We start from the raw sequence: 24,007 nt of genomic DNA on the forward strand, positions 1-24,007 counted from the left end.
GCACCTCAGTTTCAAGTAGGGGTAAGCTTCACTACTGCAGGTAGTGGCTTTACATGCATATATTAGGGGTTTGCACTGGTGCAGCTATACAGGTGGCTGGCAACTCATGGCTACAATTAGGGCAAATCCCCAGTGTCGAGAACACTGAAGGCGGTTTGGCTCTAGGTTTTCTTTCCAGACTCTGGTTTGGCAGGGAACACATTGCTACAGGATTATTACTGTGGTGGAGCAATTGTTGTCACTTTTGCAAACAGCACAATCCATTTTAGGGGACTTGGGACCCACAAGGAACTCCTTTCCTGGGGGAGGCGGGGAGCAGAACTAGGGATAAGTGGATTTGACATGTAGACAGAGTATAACTAATGATGAGCCATGTTCTGAATTCTATTAGAACAGTAAATCCAGGATTAATCCATTGTTTAACCGATGTCAAAATTTGGTTGCAAAGGTCTGACTATTTAACTGCACATATTAAAATAAGCCATTTCCAAGCAATATCTCAGATGATTACGACTGAAAGGATTGTTCAAATCTAACTTTTCAGCGTTTTATTTACTCTTTGTATGTCACTCCGCCTCACCCATAGACCAGTCAGTTTAACTTTGTCCAGTGCTTTGTCAGTTTTTTTTACTTTTATGCCCTAATATAGAGATACAGAAGTTGGATTGCTTGCACTAGCATAATGCTGGAGTGCACGAGTTGCAAACAGAGAAGGGGAATGTTTAGATCCAAAAACAGTTAAATCTGGAAAATCCCTGAAATTGTGCAAAGAATGCAAACAAAACCCCGTTTCTATTAAAACCTTCATTTTACAATTTCTGATGTGACCGATGTTGCAACCACATGCAATATCTCTGGGGACTGTATTGTATTTATCACTGTGGGGCAGGGATTATATGTAACTCCAATGGGGAGGGTTGTCGCAGCTCCTCCAGGAACCGAAAACAGTAAGGGGTGACTTAGGTGAAATACCTTTGGAAATGTGCCACCCTCTGGGACAGTTGGTATATACCGGTGCAAAGTGGATTTTCCAGAGGCCAACAAAGAAGGGGTTTGGGGCATAAAAAAGCTGCATTTAAACAGATTCAGGCCTTCTTTTTGATCCAGCAAATGGACAGGATCTTCTGTCCAAGGGCCCCAACCTCATGGAAGGGTTGGGAAGATTTTGGCCCCATAAGACTGATGGGTGACCTGTAAGCTTTTTTGCATGCATATAGGAAATTTCATTGGGTTTTTTTTGTTTACTCTGTAATGCTTTTACTTAAAGAATAAAGGCGCTAGCTCGAAGAGCTGAGCGGTACCTTGTAACTGCTGGCGTTATGCTGTTCATGGCCCTCGGGGAGAGAAAGCAACACACGGGCTGGCAAAGTCTGTCAGGCAAACTGGCTTGCTAGGTCATCACAGCGGATGGTGGAGGGCAGTGCAGCCTTAAAACCCCAGTCGGCAGGGAGAGAAATACAGGTCTCTGCTCGAGAGGTGCATCTGGGAGCTGGAAGCTCTCAGTGAATGTCCTTGAGGGACCATGCAGGAGCTATACAGGAGCAATTAGCCCAAAACTGACATCCTTCATTTTACAGTTTGTAAATTTTGCGTTCTAAATTGCCTGACAGTGACCCATTGTGTGTTACTTCTAACATATTCCAGTATCTTCTCTTTCTAGATGTCTTGTTGTTGGTAAAGAAGCGAGCTCCCCCTCCACCTCCCAAAATGGCAGAAGTATCAGCAGAGGTAAAAGTGAGTTCAGAAGATTTGTAGGTTTTTCTAGTCTGCATTTCCCCCCTTTTATTAACAACTTGGAAAAGCGTAGCTGTGGGTGTTCCATAGTTATTTATAGAGGCAAATGCATCTATTTAATTAAAGATTAAATAAATTAATTTCAGGAGGATCATGTTCCTTTGAAACTTCCCAGAGAATACCATAAGCATTAAAACTGTAAATTAACAGTAATGTTTGCCTCAAACAGGACATATACACACTGTGGAAATGCTGCAAGGTTGATCTTTGAATGTCTAATAACAGAATAAATCTATTTTAAGTTGTGCCATGTTCTACCTTCAGATAGATCTGCCCTTTAGAAAGTTGTCTAGTTGCTCTAATTTCTGTCTTTAGCTATACCTGGTCTCTGGCCCTGTAACCAGGAGTTTGTCTACACTGGAGCTGGGAGCGAGCCAAAATAGCTGTGGGGATGTTACAGCACCAGCAGGGAGCTCAGATCTAGGGGATAGAATCCACACAACTATTTTTAGCGCATTAGAGCAAACACCACTAACACAAGTCTGTCGGCTTGAGCTGGAGGGCTGGCTCCCAGCTCCAGTGTAGACATACCCTGAGGCACAAGCATTGACCCTGCTAGAACTTCAGTTTGTTCTCCAACTGGGATGACAGCGGGTTACTTTTTTTTCCCCCCTCGGGGTGTAATTGTTATTACAGTGGGTCAACGCTCTCCAAAAGGACATTTCTGCCCTGGTGGTGCAGTCGCTGCCATCATCTGCAGATGTACTGAGCTGTGCCTTTGCTTGTCCTTGTGAATTGCTGGAGGTCTCTGCTTGTATGTGCCAACCTGTTTTTCTCTTCTGCCATTTGCTTCCTGTAGGTATCTGTATTTCCCTGTGCACTGCCCTTCTGAGGTCTTACTGTCACACACTCTTCCTCACACTATGTCCTCTGTGCATCTGTCTTTGGGCTTCAAGCCTTCCATTTTTGGACTGTATGTTGAAAATTTGGAGCTATTCCAGGGCACTGTATTTCCCCCCGCTGTATTTACAAACAATGCAGCGCTTTCAGTATTAAATGACACATAAGGTGTTGACGCAACTCGCGTCTCCCTACTAATTTTGAACAGAAAACAGATACATTTGAAGGGAGTACCCTACAGGGAAGGAACACTGTGACAGGTTTGGGCCCTTTGGGGTGTCACCTGATGTGCCGGGATGCCACTGAGTTAGCCTGTCCTCCCAACTATGCCAGTGTAACCGTGCCACAGTGGGCCACAACTGAGGATGCCAAATTCAGCACAAACTGCTGAGAAATAGGGCAAACATAATCCAAAACTGGTGGTTTATTCTTTCATAAGATATCCCAAACCAGCCACAAAAGTAAACTCCTGTTTCACCACACTGGCTAACAAGAAGTCATTAAAAGCAGTTTCCTTGGGCATTCCAGTTCTTATATCACGACCAAAAACACTGGATTCAGAGATTAGTGGTTCTTTACAACCAGTCTCATCAAATGAAAGATTCTTCTGATCCCAAAGGACCAGCCACACACCCAGGTCAATATATAGCTTAGATCTTACCCAAAAATCACAATGATGCCAATCTCTTAGAATTTAAAATCTGAAAGTTTATTTATAAATAGAAAGAAAGAAAGAAAGAAAGAAAGGTGAGAGTTAAAATTGGTTAAAATAATCAAATACGTACAGTAGTTGCAAAGTTCATGGTTCAGGCTTGTAGCAGTGATGGTATAAACGGCTGGCTTAAGTCAAGTCTCTGGAATACATCCATAGCTTGGATGGGTCATGCAGTCCTTTGTTCAGAGCTTCAGTTTGTAGAAAAGTTCTTCCAGAGGTAAGAAGCATGATTGAAGATCAAACTGAGGTGTTTCCAGGGCCTTTTATAGATTCCCCCCCCCTTCACTCCCCCCATGTAGAGGGCATCACATTGTTCTTACTGTGGGAAAATTACAGCAACAAGATGGAGTCTGGAGTCACATGGGCAAATCCCATGCCCATGCATGTTGCCTAGTCACAGCAGGAAATTCCATTCAGTGTAGAGGGGTGTCTCCCAGGGTTCACTGTCAGTTAAATGTTCTCTCGATGGGCCGTTCCATTTGAATAGTCCCTCAAAGATGTGCTGGCTGACTACCTTGTGGGCATTACCCCAGGAGCCAACATTTGAAATCCAAGTCTAGAGCCAATACTTATAACTTCAAATAGAAAAATGATACATGCAGACAGATAGCATAATCATAACCAGCAAATCATAACCTTTTCATAGACACTTCAGTTGACACCCTCTTGTACAAGATTTTCTGGAAATGTATAACAGTGGTTGCAACAATGATCTATATGGTCATATTTTAATCAGATAACGTCACAAACATATCATAGTGGTTAGAGCATGGGACTGGGAATGGAGACTCCTGGTTTCTATTTCCCAACGCTGTGTGACCTTTGAGTCAGTTCCCCCTCTCTGTGCCTCCATTTCCCATCTGCAAAATGGGGATAGTTAAATGAAAAGCACTATGTAGCCCTGTGGAGAATGTGGGAAAACTGATTTATTATGAAAAATATGTGACACAGCAGATCTGATTTGGCCCTGTGATTACAAAGTATTGGTGCTATTAACCAATTGCACTGCTAGTCAATTCCCCTAGTCACAAGTTACCTTACATCACTTGCTTGTCTACAAGAGAATATGAAATCAGTCAGCTACAGCATAATTTTTATTACTGTACTTCAGTAGATAACAAACTATAAAATCTGATCATGCTTCCTTTTCTTGGTTAGAGGAAGCAGGAACAGAAAGCTCCTGATAAGGATGCTATTATCAAAGCAACAGCAAATCTGCCCTCTCGCAATGTAGATCGCACTGTGGCCCACCACAACATGAGGGATGTAAGTATGGTGCTTTTTATCTCCTTTAATTTACGTGCTAAATCTAGATTTCCTCCCTGATTTAACCCTTTTCTGGTACATCCATAGGTTAGTTCATCTTGTCTTGAAGACTTCACTGAAACTTGGTCCTATTGCTTATTTCTTTTGAAATAAGTGAAAATCTATGGTTCATGTCTCAAGTTAAAAATAATATATATATTTTTGGGGAGTGGGGGGAGTGCTTAATATACCAGTAGCATAGATAATTTAAAACTGAATTTTAAGAATCAAATTAAGGTTTTTCCCTGTTTATGCTGTGTTTTACTTCTTGCATTTCTCACTGAATGATACAGCCTAGTCACTTTCAGGTTCTAATGCACTAGCACAGCAGTGTGAAGTTTGATTGGAAATACTGCAGGGGAATATGGGGTTTTTTTTTCTTTTTTAAAGAGAAGTATGATCTTCATTCTCTGGTTTTAGGGTATTCTCATACATGGTGGTAATAGTGAAACTGCCCTATACCTGTACAAATATTTACCCATTTTGTTCCAATGTTTTTCCCCAAAGGAATTTAAAAAAAAAAAATACCTCATCTTTTGTCTTAGTGGCTACCTGCATGGTTCTAATAAAAATCTTAATTAAAAGATCAGTGTGATTTATAAACTGTTCCCCACAGAAAATAAACTTTTTTAATTCCAAGTTTCTACTGCATTCTGGGTTACATTAAGGTTCCGTTTATAAAGGATTAATGAATACTTATTAGAAGTTTTAATAAATGGGTTAATCAAATGTTAGACTAACAGGTCAGTGGGTTGCTTATAACCAGCTATAATGCCTCATGCTGATATGCTTATAGCACCTAACATACTTAATACATCTATTGATCATTTCCTAACCCTTTATGTTATGGTTCTGTTTATAAAGTGTGACTGCATTTTGTTTGCATAAAATTTTTGATTATACATTGAGTTTGAGGCAGTTAGTTTTCCTCTTGGCTCTCAAAGTTTAAAACTGCCCCAGCATTATGCAGCTTTCAAAATGCTGAAGGACCTTGTGAGTATGTGTTAGTGTGATTTTCTTCTTCAGGTTTGATACTGCCATGTGCATGAAGTAGAAAAGCCCTACGTGCATAGTATATGCTATTAAATAATAAATAAAATATTGAAAATTTTCCTTTTTTTAAAAAAGTCAAATGTTCCTAGCACTTACTATTAATTAAAATGAAGCATGGAAAACTTAATACGTTTAGTGAGCAGCTTGCCCTGTTGTATATGGTATATAGTAAAAATGTTTCCAGATGAAGGAAGGGAAGCCATGACACATTGGTATGACAAGTCTCAGAAGAAGCTGGTCTTAGGAAGAAAATGACACTAGCCAAGGAAACTCATCCCTTAATAGAAACAGTCCTGAAAGGAACTCCACAGCATCTGACCAGAGGCCCACTGACTTCTGTCTGCCCACACAAAGCTCCTTACAGGGTTGGGCACGTTTCCATTAAGAAATAAGCTTTCTCAGCTAGTGTCATTTTCTTATGGGACTAAAAGCAGTGAAAGAAATAAACAACCGTTCCTGCATGTCAATTCTTGCTCTATATAGTATTCCACGGGAAACAGGCTAAACACAGTGAAAGCAAAGCCATAATAAAGCAACTTCCTCTACAGGGGACAAGGGCATAGCGTACAGACTCTCTAACAATAGATGTATTAAATGAAGATGGCTATTGGTAGCTTCCTATCTAAATGTTTTGACAGTTTTCTTTCTTGCAGTTCCAGACTGAGCTCCGGAAGATCTTAGTTTCACTTATAGAAGTTGCGCAGAAATTGCTAGCACTGAACCCAGATGCAGTTGAACTATTTAAGAAGGCAAATGGTAAGAACATGTCCCTAATGTGTTTTATGGAGCCATGTTTTGACTAGTCCTATCAAGAAGTACCCAAAATGTTTGTTCATCCTATTACAAAAGGCTTGTAGCCATACACATCTTGTGCTGTGATTCTGTCATATCTCTCAAGCTAAGCAGAGGTGGAATGGGTCAATATATCAGTGGGACTCTTCTGAGGAATACCCAGGTGCAGAGGAAGGAAGTGCTGTTGGATATTCAGTAGGTAACACTCTTCCCTCTGACTAATCAGTCTCAATTTGATGGCTTATTTTTTAAAATATGCCTGTCCTATACTTAAGGCCCTACCAGATTCACAGCTGTGGAAAAACATGTCCTGGACTGTTAAATCTGTTAGTGTAGGGGAGGAACAGGGTTCGGGCCTCTTACCATATGCTGGTCTCCAGATGCTGGGGAGGGACGGGATTTCCTCTTCCCCCTGCAGGGACCGCTCCTGGTATCGGGTCAGACCCATCTCTGGGAACTGTCCCCTGCTGCAGGTAGCTCCACGACTGCTGGCTGTGAGCCCAGCCCTGAAGGCAGCGCCACCACCAGCAGTAGCGCACAAGTAAGGGTGGCAATACCCTGACCCCTCTGTGGGCCCCCCCTTTTGGGTGGGGGCCCTCACAGTTATAACACTGTGAAATTTCAGATTTAAATATCTGAAACTGTGAAATTTACGATTTTTTAAAAAACCTATGGCTGTGAAATTGACCAAAATGGACTGAGAGTTTGGTAGGGCCCTACCCATACTTTAGGGGACACAGAGAAGCAGGACATGGCATATTTTCAATGAGATATAACCATAGCCAAGGTCTTGACAGCTCATGATCACTACAGACCTTATGGCATTTTTCACAAGAGCAGGGGTCATAGGCCATGATGACTTGCCAGATTCCACTTAAATAACATTTGACCTCCTTAACACGCTGTTTGGTTTCAGTTGGGTGCAGTATTTGTCGTCGATTGAATAGGGTTGCTCTAGGCTATGAAAAAGTTGTTAACTTCCACTCCATGTGTGTACACTTCAGTGTCAGGGGAAGCATTCCTGGGCTGAAACCCAGATCCCACTGAAGTCAATAGCAGAATTCTCATTGAATTGAATTGGGGAGGATTTCATCCCTGATGTATTGGTTTTTGTTTGAAAAGCACTTTGGGATGAGAGGTACCATGTAAACGTAAAATTATTCTTAGTATAACTACTGGAAAACTTCACTCAAACTGCAGCTCTAGGGATGGTGAGGAATGGTTTAGGGCATAGGGCACTAAAAGGTATGTCTACACTGCAAAAACAAAAACAAAAGTATGTTCTTAACTCCAGTTGGCTAACCTGCGTTAATTTACTGGGGTTAAATAGCAGTGAAGACTCGGTAACTTGTCTTTTAACTTGGGTTAGCAGCTAGAGGTAAAGGCTATAGGGGACCGTAGGGTTGAACTCAAACTGCTAACCTAAGTTGCCATGTCTTCAGGGCTATTTTAACTCAAATTAAGAAAACCCTTTTTTTAGTGTAGACCTACCCTAAGAGTTAGGATTAAATGGAGAAAAGGGAAAATGTAGGGTGAATATAATGGAAAACTTCCTGACTCTGGGATTTATTAGGGCCTGATCCCACCACGTTTCTCTCTCTCTCAAATAATTCTTTAACGTGTCTCATAGAAGTCTGCAGCACTGCTTGTTTGCGTCAAACTTAGCAGAGATCTTTCCAGATGGAGCAGGGACTTATTTTGGCTTGAAATACTAACCTGAATCTGTGGTGTGGTGGTTTTTTTTTTTTTGTCTGTAGCCATGTTGGATGAGGATGAGGAAGACAGAGTGGATGAAATAGCCCTGCGCCAGCTTACAGAAATGGGGTTTCCAGAGAGCCGAGCTGTCAAAGCCCTTCGGTTAAACCAGTGAGTATACACAGCACCCACATACAGGATTGCTAATTACTGAGATAACTGGTGCACATAATTATTTGGATAATAATGCATTTGCTGTAAACCGCCTCTTGGGACCCCTAAACCAAGACAATACAAAGCACTAGCACAGGGAACAACCCTGCTCAGGGTAGAGGTCCATACGGGGGCAAAGAGGGTGTCAAGTGAGAGAACCTTACTGTGCTGGACTTGTTCTGAGAATAAATGGAGGTCTGTATATTTGGCATCATTCATGAGTATTAAATTCACACACTCAATTTAAAAAAAGAAAAGAAAAAACAGACCCAATCCTTAAACTGCAGAAGAAACGTTTCACACTGACTTCTAAAACCATTTTAAATTATTCATTTCTGTCCCCACATCCAAACAGTGATATCAAGGGCTGTTCTTTTCTTCTTTGGTTATAAAATTACTTGTGTGGTTGTGCCAATCCCATCTCTGGATTTTTCCTTTCTCTGCTTTCCCCAGGGCACAAATCAGGGAGTGATATGCTGTTACTATCCCAAACTTCACCTACGTCAGATACCAAAATTACATGAGAGACAGCAGATTATGTAGAGGTTCAAAATATGATCACAGTGATCTTCTTGAGTTTGGCTTCTTTTCAGTGGAGTTCAAATGCTCATAGGCGCTGCTTGGTGGGGTTCAGATGCTCTTTTGGGCTCCAGGGATAAGTGTGGGGGAAAGAAGGGGTGATGCTCACCCAAGCAGCATCCAGTCCTCGTACCAAAACGAGCTGTCACTCATGATAAATTGTGTACGTGTGATGTGCTTGTTCCTCTCCTTATTTGCATAGAATCATAGAATATCAGGGTTGGAACGGACCTCAGGAGGTCATCTACTCCAACCCTCTGCTCAAAGCAGGACCAATCCCCAATTTTTTCCCCAGATCCCTAAATAGCCCCCTCAAGGATTGAACTCACAACCCTGGGTTTAGCAGGCGAATGCTCAAACCGCTGAGCTATCCCTCCCCCCAGTCATGCTTTGATTGACAGTGAAACAGTTCTCAATGTTGACATTTTCAGTGATAGTCTCTGGGTATCTGAATTAACACTCCAGAGAGATGAACAGGGGCAGTTCACCTCTCTTGGCTATGGTTTCAGGTTCTGTGGAAACTTGGGCAGACATCACATTGTTAATTCACCCAAAAATCGCAAAGTGAGAGTTTCTTCTGACCTGTAAGGGAAAGAGTGACTTTCTATGTTGAAATGAAACTGAGGTTCTGGAGAGCAGGCGATGCCCTCAAAAGCCTGTTTAAAAATGCTAGATTGCTAGTTCAGCTCATCTTGAACCTTGGCTTTCCTCTATCTCCACCTCTCCTCTCTTTTCACTATTAGCTCAGGAGAAATCAGTTTGTGGTGTCCGTGGTATTTCAGGAACATCAAGTCTGAGATGTTGCAACAAAGTTATTTTGTAACCAAGCACAAAGAAAGCTTAAAGGAAGCAAATTTGTATTTCGTGATCTCTGATACAAACTAGCTAGTGATGCTGAAAGTACTAGGAACAAAAGCCAAACCTGTGTGAGATGATGATTTACTCACTGAAATCTGTCTACCCTGCAGCTGGGAGTAAGCCTCCCAGATTCCATCGTCTTGAGTGTAAACGTTGCAGTTTGGGCTCTCAAGCCCAACTGATCCCCTGATCTGAGCTCAGGTGGCTAGCCAGTGTCTCTGCTGGAGCCACAGTGTCAACACTGTCAAGCTAATGGGAGTCTGTCTAGCTGAGCTCAGAGGCTTGCTCTGAGCTGCAGTGTAGAACATACCTGTTGAGCTTTGATGACTCCCCATAATCATTTCCGTTAACTTTGTGTCTCAGTATGTCAGTGACACAAGCAATGGAGTGGTTGATAGAACACGCGGATGACCCCACGGTTGACGCACCGCTTCCAGGTCAAACCTCATTAGAAGCTGCCTCTGAAGTGGGTGCTTCCTCTGCTGGAGCAATTGCTGGTCCTAGTTTGGAAGCTGGTGGGGAAGAGCCCAAGGATGAACTGACGGAAATATTCAAGAAGATCCGCAGGAAAAGAGAATTTCGTCCGGACCCACGAGTATGTCTTGTCTGTCTTTTACTCTTTTTACACAACAAATGTAATATGAAGGAAACCACGGGGACACAGCGGGCTCTAAATAATAATGTTTGCTAACTGTATGCAACATATAAGGTCTGGATACCTAAATACACTGCTGCTCCGGGAGGGTTCTGGAGGCTTTTAAACACAGAAGATGCTGAGGACCATTAGAGGACTCTTAAAATATTTAAAAGGGTACCACCCAGTACCTATACGCTACAGTCTCTAATGCAGGTGCATCTAAATTACCAATGTTGTTAGGTCTGCCCTAGTGTTGGGGCTAATCTCTTGACATAGCCTTTTGTAATCATGACTTGCTCCCACCACTAAAGCCAGAGGAAATAATGCAGTTTTGTGTATTGGTGAAGAAGCACCATAGGGTATTAATTATGGTGCCCTGAGGATTCTTACCGTAGAAGGGTACAAAAGAGCATTTAAGCTGAATCTTGAAGAGTTTGCAGAAGTGACAGTGAAACATCTTTTCAAGCTGTTTATCTGAACTGTTATAAATACCATACATAGAAAATGTATCCCTGTTCAGAACAACCAGGAGGTGCTGTTTAGAATTAAAGATAGATCTGCTTTTACCACTAAAAGTTTCCTGAGACTTTGACAAGATTCATCAACAACTTAATAGCTAATGTTAAGACATGAGTAAAATTACTTAGGTCTGAAAAAGACCTTTTAAAATATTCAGATACACAGTTCTAAATATTTAATGCGCACCAGGACTAAATCTAATTACTAGAACTTGCAAATGCACGTGACAGCATGTGTTTTATTACCAGAAAACCACAAGCCTTGGATATGGAGTATAAAGTACAAGTTTTAAAATGCTGTCTCCCATCCCCAGCATTCGTTATCTGGCTCCATTCCAGATCATGGCTGTGTTCTCATAACTTGCATGGCTGCATTTCCAAACACTAAATTCTGCTCTGTTGCACCAGTGGAAATTCAGAATAACTTCAGTGAACTCTAGATTCACACCAGTGTAGTTAAGAACAGAATTTGGCTTACAAACTCTACTTTCTGCTTCCCTTTAAATCTGCAGTTGTTCCCTTGGGTCTTGCCTCTCTAATATTTCACAACACATTTCAGATTCTGCTTGCTCATTTCTTACCTTTTTTCATTCTGCTATTTAGTCTTCTAATCTAAATCATGAGTATTACAGGCTATTAACCTTCTTAAAAAGACCAAGCTGAATACACTTGTCATCTTGCCAATCTATATTTCAACTATGCCTACCATTTAATGTCCTAATCACTAAATAACCTGGATCCAATTTGTCTGTTTGTAAATTGTTTTCTTTCTGTGCCATGAGGAAGGTCACCTGTATATGAAATTTCAATTTGCCTACATTGCAATGAAATAATGTAGTGATGGAAAGTGGAGTAGTTCCAGATCAATGTTTAGGAATCCATTATTTGTGTAGCACCATAACATCTGGAATATTTGGCTTTGTACAAACAGTTAATAAAGGAAGCCCCTTAACCACAGGAGTGAAATCCTGGCACCACTGAAGTTAACGGGAGTTTTTCCTTGTGTGGAGCCAGGTTTTTATCCTTAGGATAGAATGCTGGGTTCCTTTTGCCTAGGGCAGACTAGATGGTGGCTGGGTTTCCTAAGATAACTGTTCCCAATAGATGTAAGTACCTTTCTACTTTTCTGAGTTGCATACAAATAGGAAACGGGAATAAAACTATCCCATCTCTAGATACAGAAATGGAAACCAAAATATCTGAAGGAGTACAATGAGATATTAGAAATGACTGATGCAAACTGCAGCCTTCCTTGTCCTTATTCCAAGGAGTGTGTTGAACCTGAAGGAAACGGTGGGCTACAACCAAATGCTGCTTAGTTACACAGCTGGAACCCTCACTGAAGTCAACCTGGTTTGACCCTGTGTAACTGAGAGCAGAATCTACCCCTACAAATGCATAGTGGTAAAGGGGGGAATGGAAGTAAGTTGTTTCAAAGCAAGTAACTTCTGTCCTTCAGTACAAAACAAGTTGCTTTCAAATCTGGATGTGAGAGTTAAAGCAAACTGTCCCATTTGACATGTGGTTTAGACTTTAACCTACTTCTTAAGAGACTCTCTATCCTGGCTTCTGACCCATCACAACCCTCTCCTAAATGTCACATTGCCCAATCTAAAATTAGTGCCACGGCCTGCAAATGGCACATGTACTGTAATTGAACACCTAACACTGTGAAAACCTCATTTAAAAAAAGGCATTCCGATATTAACATGTCCTGATACAAGCAGCTAAGGTGTGTGACCAGAGAAGAGTAAGAAAGGGAAAAGAACTAGTTCTTCCAGTGTTTGTTTGTTTTGTGTAGGAGCTAGGTATGGAGAAGTTCACCTCTGGCATGCTGGGGGCTGCATTTCCTTATATATAATTTTACATTGGTGCTGCTGTGTTTGCCCAGATGTTCCATGTAAGTAGCAGGTGCAGGGTGGAGACTGTCAGATTACCAGCAAAAAGAGAGGCTTCTGGTGAGAGGAATCTGTTCCCTCTCTAAGTCCCAAGGATATTGACGTGGAACAATATTATAACGAGGGATCATTCAATCATTTCTCTTTCACCTGTGCGTTGGAACAGTGCAGTAATACTTAGTACTTTTAATCTTCAAACAGCTCTGCAAACATTTTTCCTCAGTGTGGTAGTGAGATAGGTAAGCCTGAGCACTCTGACTGATGAGTGGGAGGGAAGACGGAGGCAATGGAGATGAGTGAATTGCTCATGGTCGCAGAAGGAATGTGTGTTAGACATGGTAGTTCCTACTTCCCATCCCATCCTGCTTTTTTAGAGCCAAATCTTGCTCCTTATTTTAATAGAAGCAGGATTTGGCTGCTGCTATTTTATTATTCCTTGTATTGCAGTAGTGTCTAAGGACTCCAGTCATAGATCAGGACCTGGTTGTGCCATTGGATTGGAAACAAGCTACTTGTAGCCTGATGGTAGACCTTTAAAATCTCTTGAATCTCTGCTAGCCAATGGTTTGCACCCAATAAAAGTCTTTTAGGAAAAAAATAGTCGAAAGGGAATATATTCTGATATATTCTCTTCTCAGTTACACAGAAAATCCCATTGGCTCCTCTAGTGAGGAGAATCTGACTTAATAAAGCCGGTCAGGGTTCTTAAAACCGGGACCATCACCTTCTGCTCCTTCGCTGTATGTGGAGAAGGAAAAGCTTTTTCTACAGAAGAAGGGATACGATTCATTCCTTGTGTGTGTTGTAGCTTCCATGGGCCAAGCTAAATGCTGTGTGTAATAAGCTGTGTGTTTCTGATTTAGGCTGTCATTGCCTTGATGGAGATGGGCTTTGATGAAAAAGAAGTGATAGATGCACTCAGAGTAAACAACAACCAGCAAAACGCAGCTGTGAGTATCCTCTGTTGTTTTATTCCTAATTGCCATGATGATCATTTGCTCAATTGAGAATTCTTGATCGCTGAACTGGATGGCGCTTGGTCATATTTTTAATTCAAACTAGCCTCATGTTACACGGCCTTGCTCTTTGTATTCCAGCCCTAGCAGTTATTGGAGTTGAAACAAACGTGATTAAATATTGTGCATCTTTGAAGCTAGCTACGTACACCACTGGAAAGCAGTCACTTCTGGGCTGCAGAGTGGCAGTTAACCAGTATCCTGCACAATGTTGAGAGAACTGCTTGCAGAGTAGAAATGTTGAGATGGAGAACTTTGGCCAGGGACATGAAATTGTTTTTTGAGGTTCTCTTCTGAAGGGCCACACACGCATGCATACAGAGGAATGCTCATTTTATCCTCTCCTGAAGGAAAAAGGGCTGAGCTGACCTCATTGGGATTTTGAGATGTGCTCCTAGCAGTTAGGTCAGTGAGCCTCTCCTCCAGCTTTGGATTTGGGAATCCTGGCTAGTTCTGGAGTAGGAGGATGACAGTCCTGGAGCAAGCTGTAGATTTCCAGTGTGATATATAGAATGTCACCTCATGTGGGTTTGAAAGCTAGAAATCACTTTTATTGCTGTATCAGGTTCTAGTCCAGCTCCCGCTGGAGTAATGGGAGTCTTGCAGTTGACTTGGAGCAGGACTTAAGAGAATAGTAGTTAATGTGTTAATAGATACATGGTTTAGTCTTCAAATTGCATGCAGGGATGATAAACATTGTATAGGATATTCTATCTTTTGCCTTATTTACATGCGAGATTGAAGTCTCACGAGCTTGCGTTTTAATGGAACTAATTATAAACTTGTTATGCCTGCTGACTTTTACAGTGTGAATGGCTGCTGGGAGACAGACAGCCATCTCCAGAGGATTTGGATAAAGGAATTGACACCACTAGCCCTCTCTTCCAAGCCATCCTAGAAAACCCAGTGGTACAGTTAGGGCTAACGAACCCTAAAACGCTGTTAGGTAAGTACTGTCCTGGCTTCTGACGAAGCAGTATTGCTTCCACGGTTGCTGACTATTGGAAAATACTCTATTTAGGTAAAGCCAAGTGAGTAAATGGGGAGGGTGCAGCCTGACAGCTTGCTTTGTAGTGCTGCCTGTGATGCCATGTGGGCAACAGGGGCTTGGAACAATCATGGGACTGTCACAGATATGACACTGAATCTCCAGGGCAATGGTTTCAACCTGCAACTATCTAGAATGTCATGGCTGCTGGTTAGAGTATCCCTGTGGATCCAAGAGACTCGTTGCACCCAACTTGGCCAGAGTTTGGCAGGGAAAATGTAGATCTCTGCTTGGTATCCTGGGGTCCTTAGCTGTAAAAAAGTGTGGAAGAAAATGCATGGTGTAGTACAGCTCACTATAGACTGAAGTCTGCTCATTACTCAGAGGGCAGTGGTTGGCTGAGTTTAACTGAACTGAAAGCTGCCAGCTAAGGACTTCTGTGTGTGTCCTGCCAAGGCTGAAATAACAGCTATGGACACATGCTTCACCCTTTTTGGAGGTTTGCCCTGTAGATCATCTGTGTTTTCTCAGTCAAAAAGCAGCTGTGGCTGGGAAAGCCGCTTCACTAATGAGTCCAAAAGAGACTGAAATGTAAATCTGTGGCTGATGGGTCACTCTGAGGAAACTGCACACAGGGAGATATTTAGTAGGGAGAAATTTGGCCTTTCTGCAATATATAAACGTGCTTAATCTTTGGCCTCCGTGGTTAAAAGCATGTTTTAAAACATACATTGCATATGAATTCCTTTGCAGTAGATCTTTTGAACACTTATGTTTACTGTGAAGTTTCGTGGGTTTTAAATAATGCAGGAGCAGAACCTGCCCACCCTCATTTCTAAACAAGTGGCATCTTAGTTTCAAAGGGAGGGTTCCATGCTGCAGCGCAGGATATAAAAATAGAAAATGAAATGTCATTGTACACATGTATAACGCTTGGATGAGCATCAGAGCATGTACTGTTGCTAATGATACCTCGGCTTAATGCCAGTGTCGTGCATTTTAACATGAATATTTGCATTGAATTAGAAAATAGCTCGTTATGAAAAAGATGATCAGAAGTCCTTCTTTAGTTCAGTATATTTTTAATCTCTCGCTTCTCCCCAAAAGAGGAGGTCTAGTGGTCAAAGCATGAGAGCTATATTTTATTCTCAGTTCTGCCAGAGACCTACTTTGTGACCTTAGCAAAGTATTTATAGTGTGGCATTCAGAGGTGTTGAGTACCTACAGCTCTCGTTGACTTTATTGGGAGTTGTGGGTGCTTATCACCTTTGGAAAATTGGACCATTAACCTCAATGCCAGTTTGCCAGACTCTGTTATGTAAATTGTTATACTGATCTTTAGGTGACTTCTGAAAAGGTCAGACTTTGTGTTTGTCTGTGTGTGCATGTGTGTTTGTGTGTGTGGCCCATGAGTAAATTCCAAATTTCAGCATTCTAACTCAGTGGGAAGCTAGATGTTATTAGACACCATGTCCCAAGCATCTGTAAACTGTTGAATCAAAAGTTCTTGTTTCCTGCTGTTTGCAACCCAAATCTTGCAGCAATGTGCTAGTGCATGAGAACCACACAGTGGCACTGACTTTTCTGTGCATCATCCAAGCTGAGTGAAATGCAAAATAAGTTCAGTCAAAAGTAAATAAGTGGAATAATCTTGGGATAGAGGGGTTATTTGACACAGGTAAAGAGAACTATTTTTAGCCATTTGGGCCTAGGTCATCCTCCCTTCCAAAATCTGCAAATGGAGGGGACCCTTCTCCCTGCACACACCATGGAAGTTGGGGTCTGCTGTCTCCATGGCAGCATGCATGCCCTTGACTTCAGTCCAAGGTGAGAGAGCAGCGATTAGGCTGGTGGAGGAAGGAGCTTGCTGGCTGGTGGGATAATGTACATTATTCCCTCTAGCCCCAGAGAATTTTTCCAGGAAGGAAGGAAGGATTGTCTTGTGGCCAAGGCACTTGACTGGGACTCGGGAGATTATAGTTCACTTCCTGGCTCTGCCATGGGCTCCCTGTGCGACCTAGAGGCATGCATCTGTGCCTTAGTTTCATCCCCTGTAAAATGAGGATAATGCTTTACCTCACAGGGGTGTTGAGAGAGTAAACTCATTGCTGGAGGCATTGAGGTACTGTGGTGATGAGCACCATAGGAGTACCTAGGTAGAACATAACACAGCTGGCTTTTGTACTACCTCCTTCTCATCACCCGCAATAGTCACAGCTAGGAGGAGTCGCTGGCAGTGCTGCTCCAATGGAGTTGTTTTGCCAAGGAGCTTGGGGGTGGGGAGAAGGCCTCTGTGGGGTGGCTCTGGCCTCCCAAAATCTGTGCTGACGGAGTTGTGGTGATCAAAGCAAATCATGATTTCTACTGCAATTTAAACTAACTATTTATTTTGTAAAACATCCAAAATACCCAATATTTGCCAAATAAAACATTATGAACTGAGTTTTGCCACCTCCTTTTCTCGGCAGCCTTTGAAGATATGCTTGAAAACCCCTTAAACAGCACTCAGTGGATGAACGATCCAGAGACAGGACCTGTCATGCTACAGATCTCTCGAATCTTTCAGACGCTGAACCGCACGTAGAGGGGAATGCCGATCCACTGTGCCACTTCTTGCTGTCTCTAGCTTCACGTTTCCTGAACAAGAGGGAACATAGATTTTTGGGGGTGGGGAGGGGGGAGAATGAAGGGGGGGGTCTGAGGGAAGAAGGTAGCAGAGGAAGCAAAATAGCTTTTTGTTGTTTGGATAGGCACTCTCAAATAAGAGTGTGTGTAGTTATGGCCATCCTGAAGTTAATAGCCTTGTGGATTTAGTGTTAGCGGAAGAGGTTTGAAGACTTGTTCTGGGGGTTTTTTTGCTTTCAGATGGTAGGTTGAAAATGAAATGTATATCCAAATACAGGAAAAAAGCTTTGTAACACAACTGAGCATCTGATTGACTGACAGAGAAAGTAATAAGATGACATTGCCTCATGTTTCAATCTTCTTGCTCAAAAGGCCTATGACAGCAGTTTTACTAGCCAGTGGTTATAGCAGCATCTGCCTAGTGTTTACAAAAGGTCACTGACCACTATCATAGGATAATAATCATACTATTCATCTCTATACAGTGTTAATTTATGTCTATATCAAAATACAAAATATTTTTTAAATTGACACTTAGGAATTTGTTTTTTAAAATAAGTCCAAATGTTGAGAGAAGAACATGTTTTTATCCAGACTTCTGTCTTACATTTTATTTTAATTTAAACAGAATAATTCATAGATGGAATTTCTTTAATTAATAAATAGTGTTACTTTTTCCTATTTATTTTCTGCGTTAGTGTTGTTCCAGTCCTGTGGACTCATGTGTTTGCAGGAGATTTCACTCAACTAGATTAAAGATGCAGTATCTCCTTTCACAAAAATGTAACTTGCCATTCCAGCAGTTTGGCTCTCAAGTGCTACAGTTCATAGGTTTGTCCTGTTTTAACATATCTTAGTTTGAAAGGTGACATGTTTCTATGTAGCTTTGCATTTCTGAATGTATATTTTAGGAAAGGAGTTCTGTTTTGCAGGCATCTTCCTTTTCAAACTCTGCTTGCAATGCCAAAAGCTACTAACTTGGTTTTTAATTGCTACTAACCTGCAAAATGAAACAAGAATCCGTACAAAAGTATTTAGGTTTGTATCCTGTTTTTGCTTGCTTGTTGTATAAAACACACTTGAAATGATTGCCCTATTCCAAATAAGGATTTTTCCCCTGCTTGTACTTTACCTTGGAAATATCAGGAATTTCAAGTCTTGTCTTCCCTTGTCTTTATTGGAAGACTTGCTGGAGGTCTCAGATGTGTATTGTGAGTTTTGTCAGCCTGCTAACTAAAAGAGTACACATGCTGAATCTCGCACATTGATCTCTTCTTCCAACTATTTATGCTGCAGTTGAGTTACACAGGTGGTGATAGAATTTTTAAATAGTTGGACTAAAAATCATTTCCCTTTTCCATCAAGTTTCACTTGCTTGGTATCTGCAGTGTAATTAACAAATCCTCCACTAGTCTATATAGTCTGCCATGAAAAACAGGGTAAACAAGACCTAGATTTCTAATGTAAAAAGTATGCTGAGAAAATTAAACCTTTTAAGCTTTCATTAGCCACCATAAAGGTGTGTGTATGTTTTGTGAGAGGATATTCTGCATAACTTTGTAGGTCACCTTTTAAAGTGATCTTACTGAGGGCATCTAGATTCACACCTAAACCACAGAACAAGTTTTGGCCTGATCTTGGCATCTGAACTGTAGTAATATGCAGCTGAGACCCAGAAGTTGCCAATTTCACATAATTAATGTGATGGGTGGGGAAGTCAGTCACTCAGATCTTATCTTTACATACTATCCCAGTTTTATTTTTGGCTTTTGTAATATCATTAACAGTCTGTTGCACTTAAACAGATTTCTGTAAGGCACTTACAAATTTCCAAATCCAAAAGTAACCATTTTCAGCACCCCTGTTTTTCTTTCAACCCGTTCTTGGCATCCTCGAAACTTAATTGCAGTTTTGGTTTTAAAATCTGAGTCTGATTCTTCAATGCAGTAATTACTCAAATTAGTCAAATTTCATTTCATTGCAACTACTCATGTGAGTAAGGGTTATAGATATTATAATAAGAATAATATTTAAGCAAGTTTCCTGATACTGAAGGATTTCAGTTGTTCGTTCGATCAGGCTTTTTGTTTTGCACTGGTTTCCTTGAACTACTACCTGAAGATGTTATTACTTGAAGTTCTAAGCATTTGAGGCACTGATATGTATGATATTCCCTCTTCCATCCAAGTTCTTGTAAATAATCAGTGCTTGTTTCTACAGGACAATATTAGGTAGAACCACCATCATGTGATTATACTGATTTCCTTACTAAACAAGAATTATTCCAGACTGCGGTTCTGAATGTATTGGACACAAGTTGAGACAGCGGCATGTCCTGTAATAACTTATGGTCTGATCATGTTCCTATTAAGTCATGCCCAAGCTCCCATTAACTTTCATGCGGTAAGATCAGACACTTTTAAAGTAATTTATAAACCGATTCCACAAAGAACTAACGCATTGTTTTTATCTACATATCCTTCATACTTCAGCCTTCTCTTTCAAGGAGCAGAATGATTCACTTTTAGACTGTGTAAGTTCTGCTGCTTGTATAACTCTGTATTATCCCCATGGCAATGGACTTGAGTTAGATTGTATGGTTTCATCACTGTCTGTTACTGAACAGGGTGTATTTGTTTCTGTCAGGCTTATCTAGGTGACACAAGTACATCAAAACTGCACTTGTTGGTGTGTCACAACTGGTTCAACACATCTTTTAAAATAGCTTTCAATAGAATTGCAGTAGAGAAACTGAAATAAATGAAGGCAAGAATGCCTTGTGTATCTGCTTACCTAGTAAAATTAATATGGCAACTATGATATAAGAAACCTTGTGATTAAAGGAATACTGCATCTTTAAAAAAAACTAAAAAGTTTGAGGACATGCAGTTTTAGACCCTATTATTTCAGAGCTTTACACCTGTACAGTATAAGTGTAGGAGAGAGGCTGGTTATTATAAAGTGTCCTCCAGCCTTGGTTTTTTCATATGGCTTTTTTATTTTTAAATGCTGCTTGACTTTTGAAAACACAAGTTTCCAGTGGCCAATATATGGGATTAGTGGAAGGTTATATGGATTTAATGTTTTTCAGCAAGATTTAGGCATGAATAAAGATGTACTTAACTATGTCAATTCAAATGTAACTTAGAATGCCACTTAAGGAATCAGTTGATTCAGCTCATTAATATGAATGTCTGACACTAATACAAGCTGTGTGCTGCCAGTGCCTCTGGAGCTAGAAGTACAGTGGCATGTCCTGTGAGCTGGATGGGTTGCTACTCCAAGGTTACTATTGCTTTTTAAGTCCATTGTGGTTGCAGTTGTGGCAATTCTCCTGTGCTTTCTAGAATTCTGAAAGCATAAAAATCCCTATATTGACTATTAGGCTGGGATTCAGCATTTGCAGGGGCTGGTTCCAGGTAGTGTCATGATGAAAGGATTGTGAGTTCAAACCTGCAAAACCACAAGAGTCTTGGGAGTAGACCTTTTTTAAAAATCAATGGAATTACTTGTGTGAGTAAGTAGTAGTTGCGTGAGTAAGGATTTGCAGGTTTGAGCCATGTGCTTGCATGTCTGAAGTCCCGATTAAAGTTAGCAAAGAGATTAGCAGTGGTGCTGGCTTCATTGTAAAGTGTCTTATTGCATCATCAGAACTAGGTCAAGGGAAAAAGTGGAAGATGGATAAAACCAAGGAAAAATGAGGATATGAGCCAGGTAGGTGGATTACCTGCTGCAATATTGACTGCTTATAATTGTTCTTATGCTTGGTCTAAACTTGCCCCATCAGTTGACATAGACAATCTCTTACCTTTTGATATGTGTGACTCTTAAAAGCTAGCTAGCTATTTATTTATATTATATTATATTTTATATATATAATATATAATAATAATATAAATAAATAAAAATGTAACTTATAATTTTGTCATCACAAAGCTTTGATATTTTAATAGAAATGTTCTATATAGAAGTTTGTTCTCAGGGCTTCATATTTATACTATAAGGTGATGCATTTAAAGGGAAGTATTTGGGGTGTAGGGGGGAAGCCAGTTGCCACTTTGCAACTTAAATGTTGGTTAGTCTTGACCTGTGAGACCGAGCTAGCATGAGACTCCTCTGAGCCACCATAATAGGCAAGTCCAAAGAATCCACCATTGTTTCCTCTTCAGTCTTCAGAGGATGGTGGAAATGGTCACACAAGAATACACAGCAGCTTTGCACATCGTTGCCCTTTACACAGTTCCAAGGATAATTCTGCTTTGTATGTATTGATGGAAATGGAAAGCTAATTCATGCAGTTTCTAGTACAGTGGTCAATACACCTGCACTCTGCTAGGAGTACAAGAACACATGGCTGCAAGAGTTCTTAAGTTTCCAGACCATCGCCCCACATTTAGCCACTTGCAGCCTGTCACAGTTGTTCCCCGGAACCTTTTACCCCATTTTGCCTGGAGCCAAACTTGACTTCTAGAGGTGGCTCTTGGTATCTGAGAAATGGTTGTGTTTATTCAAATGCTTTTTAGCTGGAGCAAGTTACGGTCTTCTGGCATCATGATCCATGGGCTGAGAATCTTTGAATTAGTGCATTGGAAGCAACTGTGCAAATGGACACAACACCAAATGATGATTGTATTCTATCACTGTCTTAGTATATCTTGCCTATTGAGCAGGCACATAAGTTGTTCCGAGTAGTCTGAGGTTCAAAAGCACTATTTACAAGATAGAGTGTTATCCAAAGGAAATACCTCATTTTTCTGCTAATTAGAGTGGCATTTTTTTAATCAGTTGTTTATAAAGTCCTAGGAGTAAATATTAAGAGCTGATGGAATAACTGCATCCACAGCTGGACATTTACATCCACAGATATATTGGATAAGATAACTTAAAAGGGATATAATTCCTCATGCTTCAGGGTGTAACCCAACCACTAAATGCATCTTCACTTATGGGCAGATTATTTCTCTGAAGCATTTGGTGCTGGCCATTGTTAGACTAGTTAGCAGACTAGCTTAGCCACTAGTCGGAGTCAGGATGGCAAATCCTATGAAAGAAAAGCAAGCAGTGCATATTAAGTTTACATGAACATGGTTTAAAAAGTCATGTTCACTTGCATCCCAACCTTTTGTCATTACAGAAGGCATGTATTTAACATGTGGTGTACCTTTTGCTCTAGACTTAAAGAACTTACATGCAGATCCCTGTTTGAAGCATACAAACTTTAATAAATGTAAAAGCATTAAATTCTTATTGAATTTGGTTAGTTTTTTTATATCATGTTCTGGACCGGGGAAAAATTGTGCTAACATTTTAAACTAAAAACCTACCTAATGAAATGTGTGTTGTCTTGTTGCAGCCGATAGGAAAGGCGTGTAGATCTTTTTTAATTTGCAACTTTATTTTTATTATAGTTTAATGAACTGTACAAGAATGTGATTTGCCATACAGCACTGACCACAAAGAAGCACTAGTGAAGTTATACTGTAAGGTACTATGACTTTTCATTTCACCGGTGTATAGAATGGGTACAGTACATAGTTTTTATATGGAATTGACACTGATGTGTGGCATGCGCAGTTGTTTTTAAGATGTAATGTTACTTTTATTAAGTTTAACTTGGGTCAACATCAACAAACCTATAGAATTCAGGGTTCATTCTAAAACTTACTAGCATGGGTCAGTGATCTGCTATACATCTGCAGAAAGATTCAGCAACGACTAGTGCTAATACTAAACATTTATCACCCATTTTTGCTTTAATATGATTCTGACCAAAAGAGAATCAATTCTGCATTGTTACTAATCTGATCCCTTTTAAACAGTCAGGCTGTTGTCTGCAGAAATGTATTCTGAGAGACCATCACAAGTGTTAAGTTGGTGTGGCTTTGCTGGTAACTATTACCCACGTTAGTATGGCTAAGTTGGACCCATGAGCGTGATTAGAATGAACGCTGAGTCTTTTAAACCTACACACGCGCACTCTGAGAATGATCTGGTAATGTGTGTTGTACATTTATAACATCTTCAAATAATAAAGTTTTTTGATTTATTATGAGCTGTTTCTAAACCTTTTGAAAAGTGTCATTGGGCTGACAAATCCAGGTTACTGACCAGTCTGTATCGGAAGGATTCTAGAACTGTGTGCCTATTGGTAAGAGGTTCATTAACAGACTATCTTTTAGTGACCAGCTCTACTGGTGAGCAAACGTGGAACAAAGAGTATGCAGCACAGTCTGATTCCAATAATTTCTGCATCTGGGAAATATTCTTCTTCCTTCCTATCAACTTGGCTCCTTCAGGGTGAAATTCACCCTAAGGGCTTAAATGGAGTATAGACCTTGTGCTGGCCTTCTGCATAGTGGTGAATGTTTTGCTTACCAGGGATTATCCTGAATCTTAGTTGATTTTGTTGAGCTGAAAAAAGTCTTATCCAGCATGCTCTACACTGTCACAACAGACTGACTGGAAAATTCTAGGCTAGAAA

At 40.7% G+C, this 24,007-nt stretch overlaps 1 protein-coding gene across 2 annotated transcripts in view; it reads left to right on the forward strand.

Annotated features, from left to right (window-relative positions):
• The window catches only part of UBAC1 (UBA domain containing 1), a 34,938-nt gene extending 11,363 nt beyond the window's left edge, over nucleotides 1-23,575 (forward strand). Inside the window, exons 3-11 of one of the 2 annotated variants that reach the window (XM_043499031.1) lie at nucleotides 1,661-1,734; nucleotides 4,508-4,615; nucleotides 6,361-6,463; nucleotides 8,257-8,365; nucleotides 10,208-10,439; nucleotides 13,761-13,847; nucleotides 14,721-14,859; nucleotides 17,370-21,240; nucleotides 22,935-23,575. In XM_043499031.1, coding sequence (XP_043354966.1) covers nucleotides 1,661-1,734; nucleotides 4,508-4,615; nucleotides 6,361-6,463; nucleotides 8,257-8,365; nucleotides 10,208-10,439; nucleotides 13,761-13,847; nucleotides 14,721-14,859; nucleotides 17,370-17,485 — 968 coding nt within the window. In that variant the 3' untranslated portion in view covers nucleotides 17,486-21,240; nucleotides 22,935-23,575. Of the gene's footprint in view, nucleotides 1-1,660; nucleotides 1,735-4,507; nucleotides 4,616-6,360; nucleotides 6,464-8,256; nucleotides 8,366-10,207; nucleotides 10,440-13,760; nucleotides 13,848-14,720; nucleotides 14,860-17,369; nucleotides 21,241-22,934 lie in introns of those variants that run through there. The other variant, XM_038375119.2, reaches the window with a different exon arrangement.
• Nucleotides 23,576-24,007: the final 432 nt, after the last annotated feature.

The sequence above is a fragment of the Dermochelys coriacea genome, chromosome 16 (assembly GCF_009764565.3).
Source record: "Dermochelys coriacea isolate rDerCor1 chromosome 16, rDerCor1.pri.v4, whole genome shotgun sequence".
NCBI lineage: Eukaryota > Metazoa > Chordata > Testudines > Dermochelyidae > Dermochelys > Dermochelys coriacea.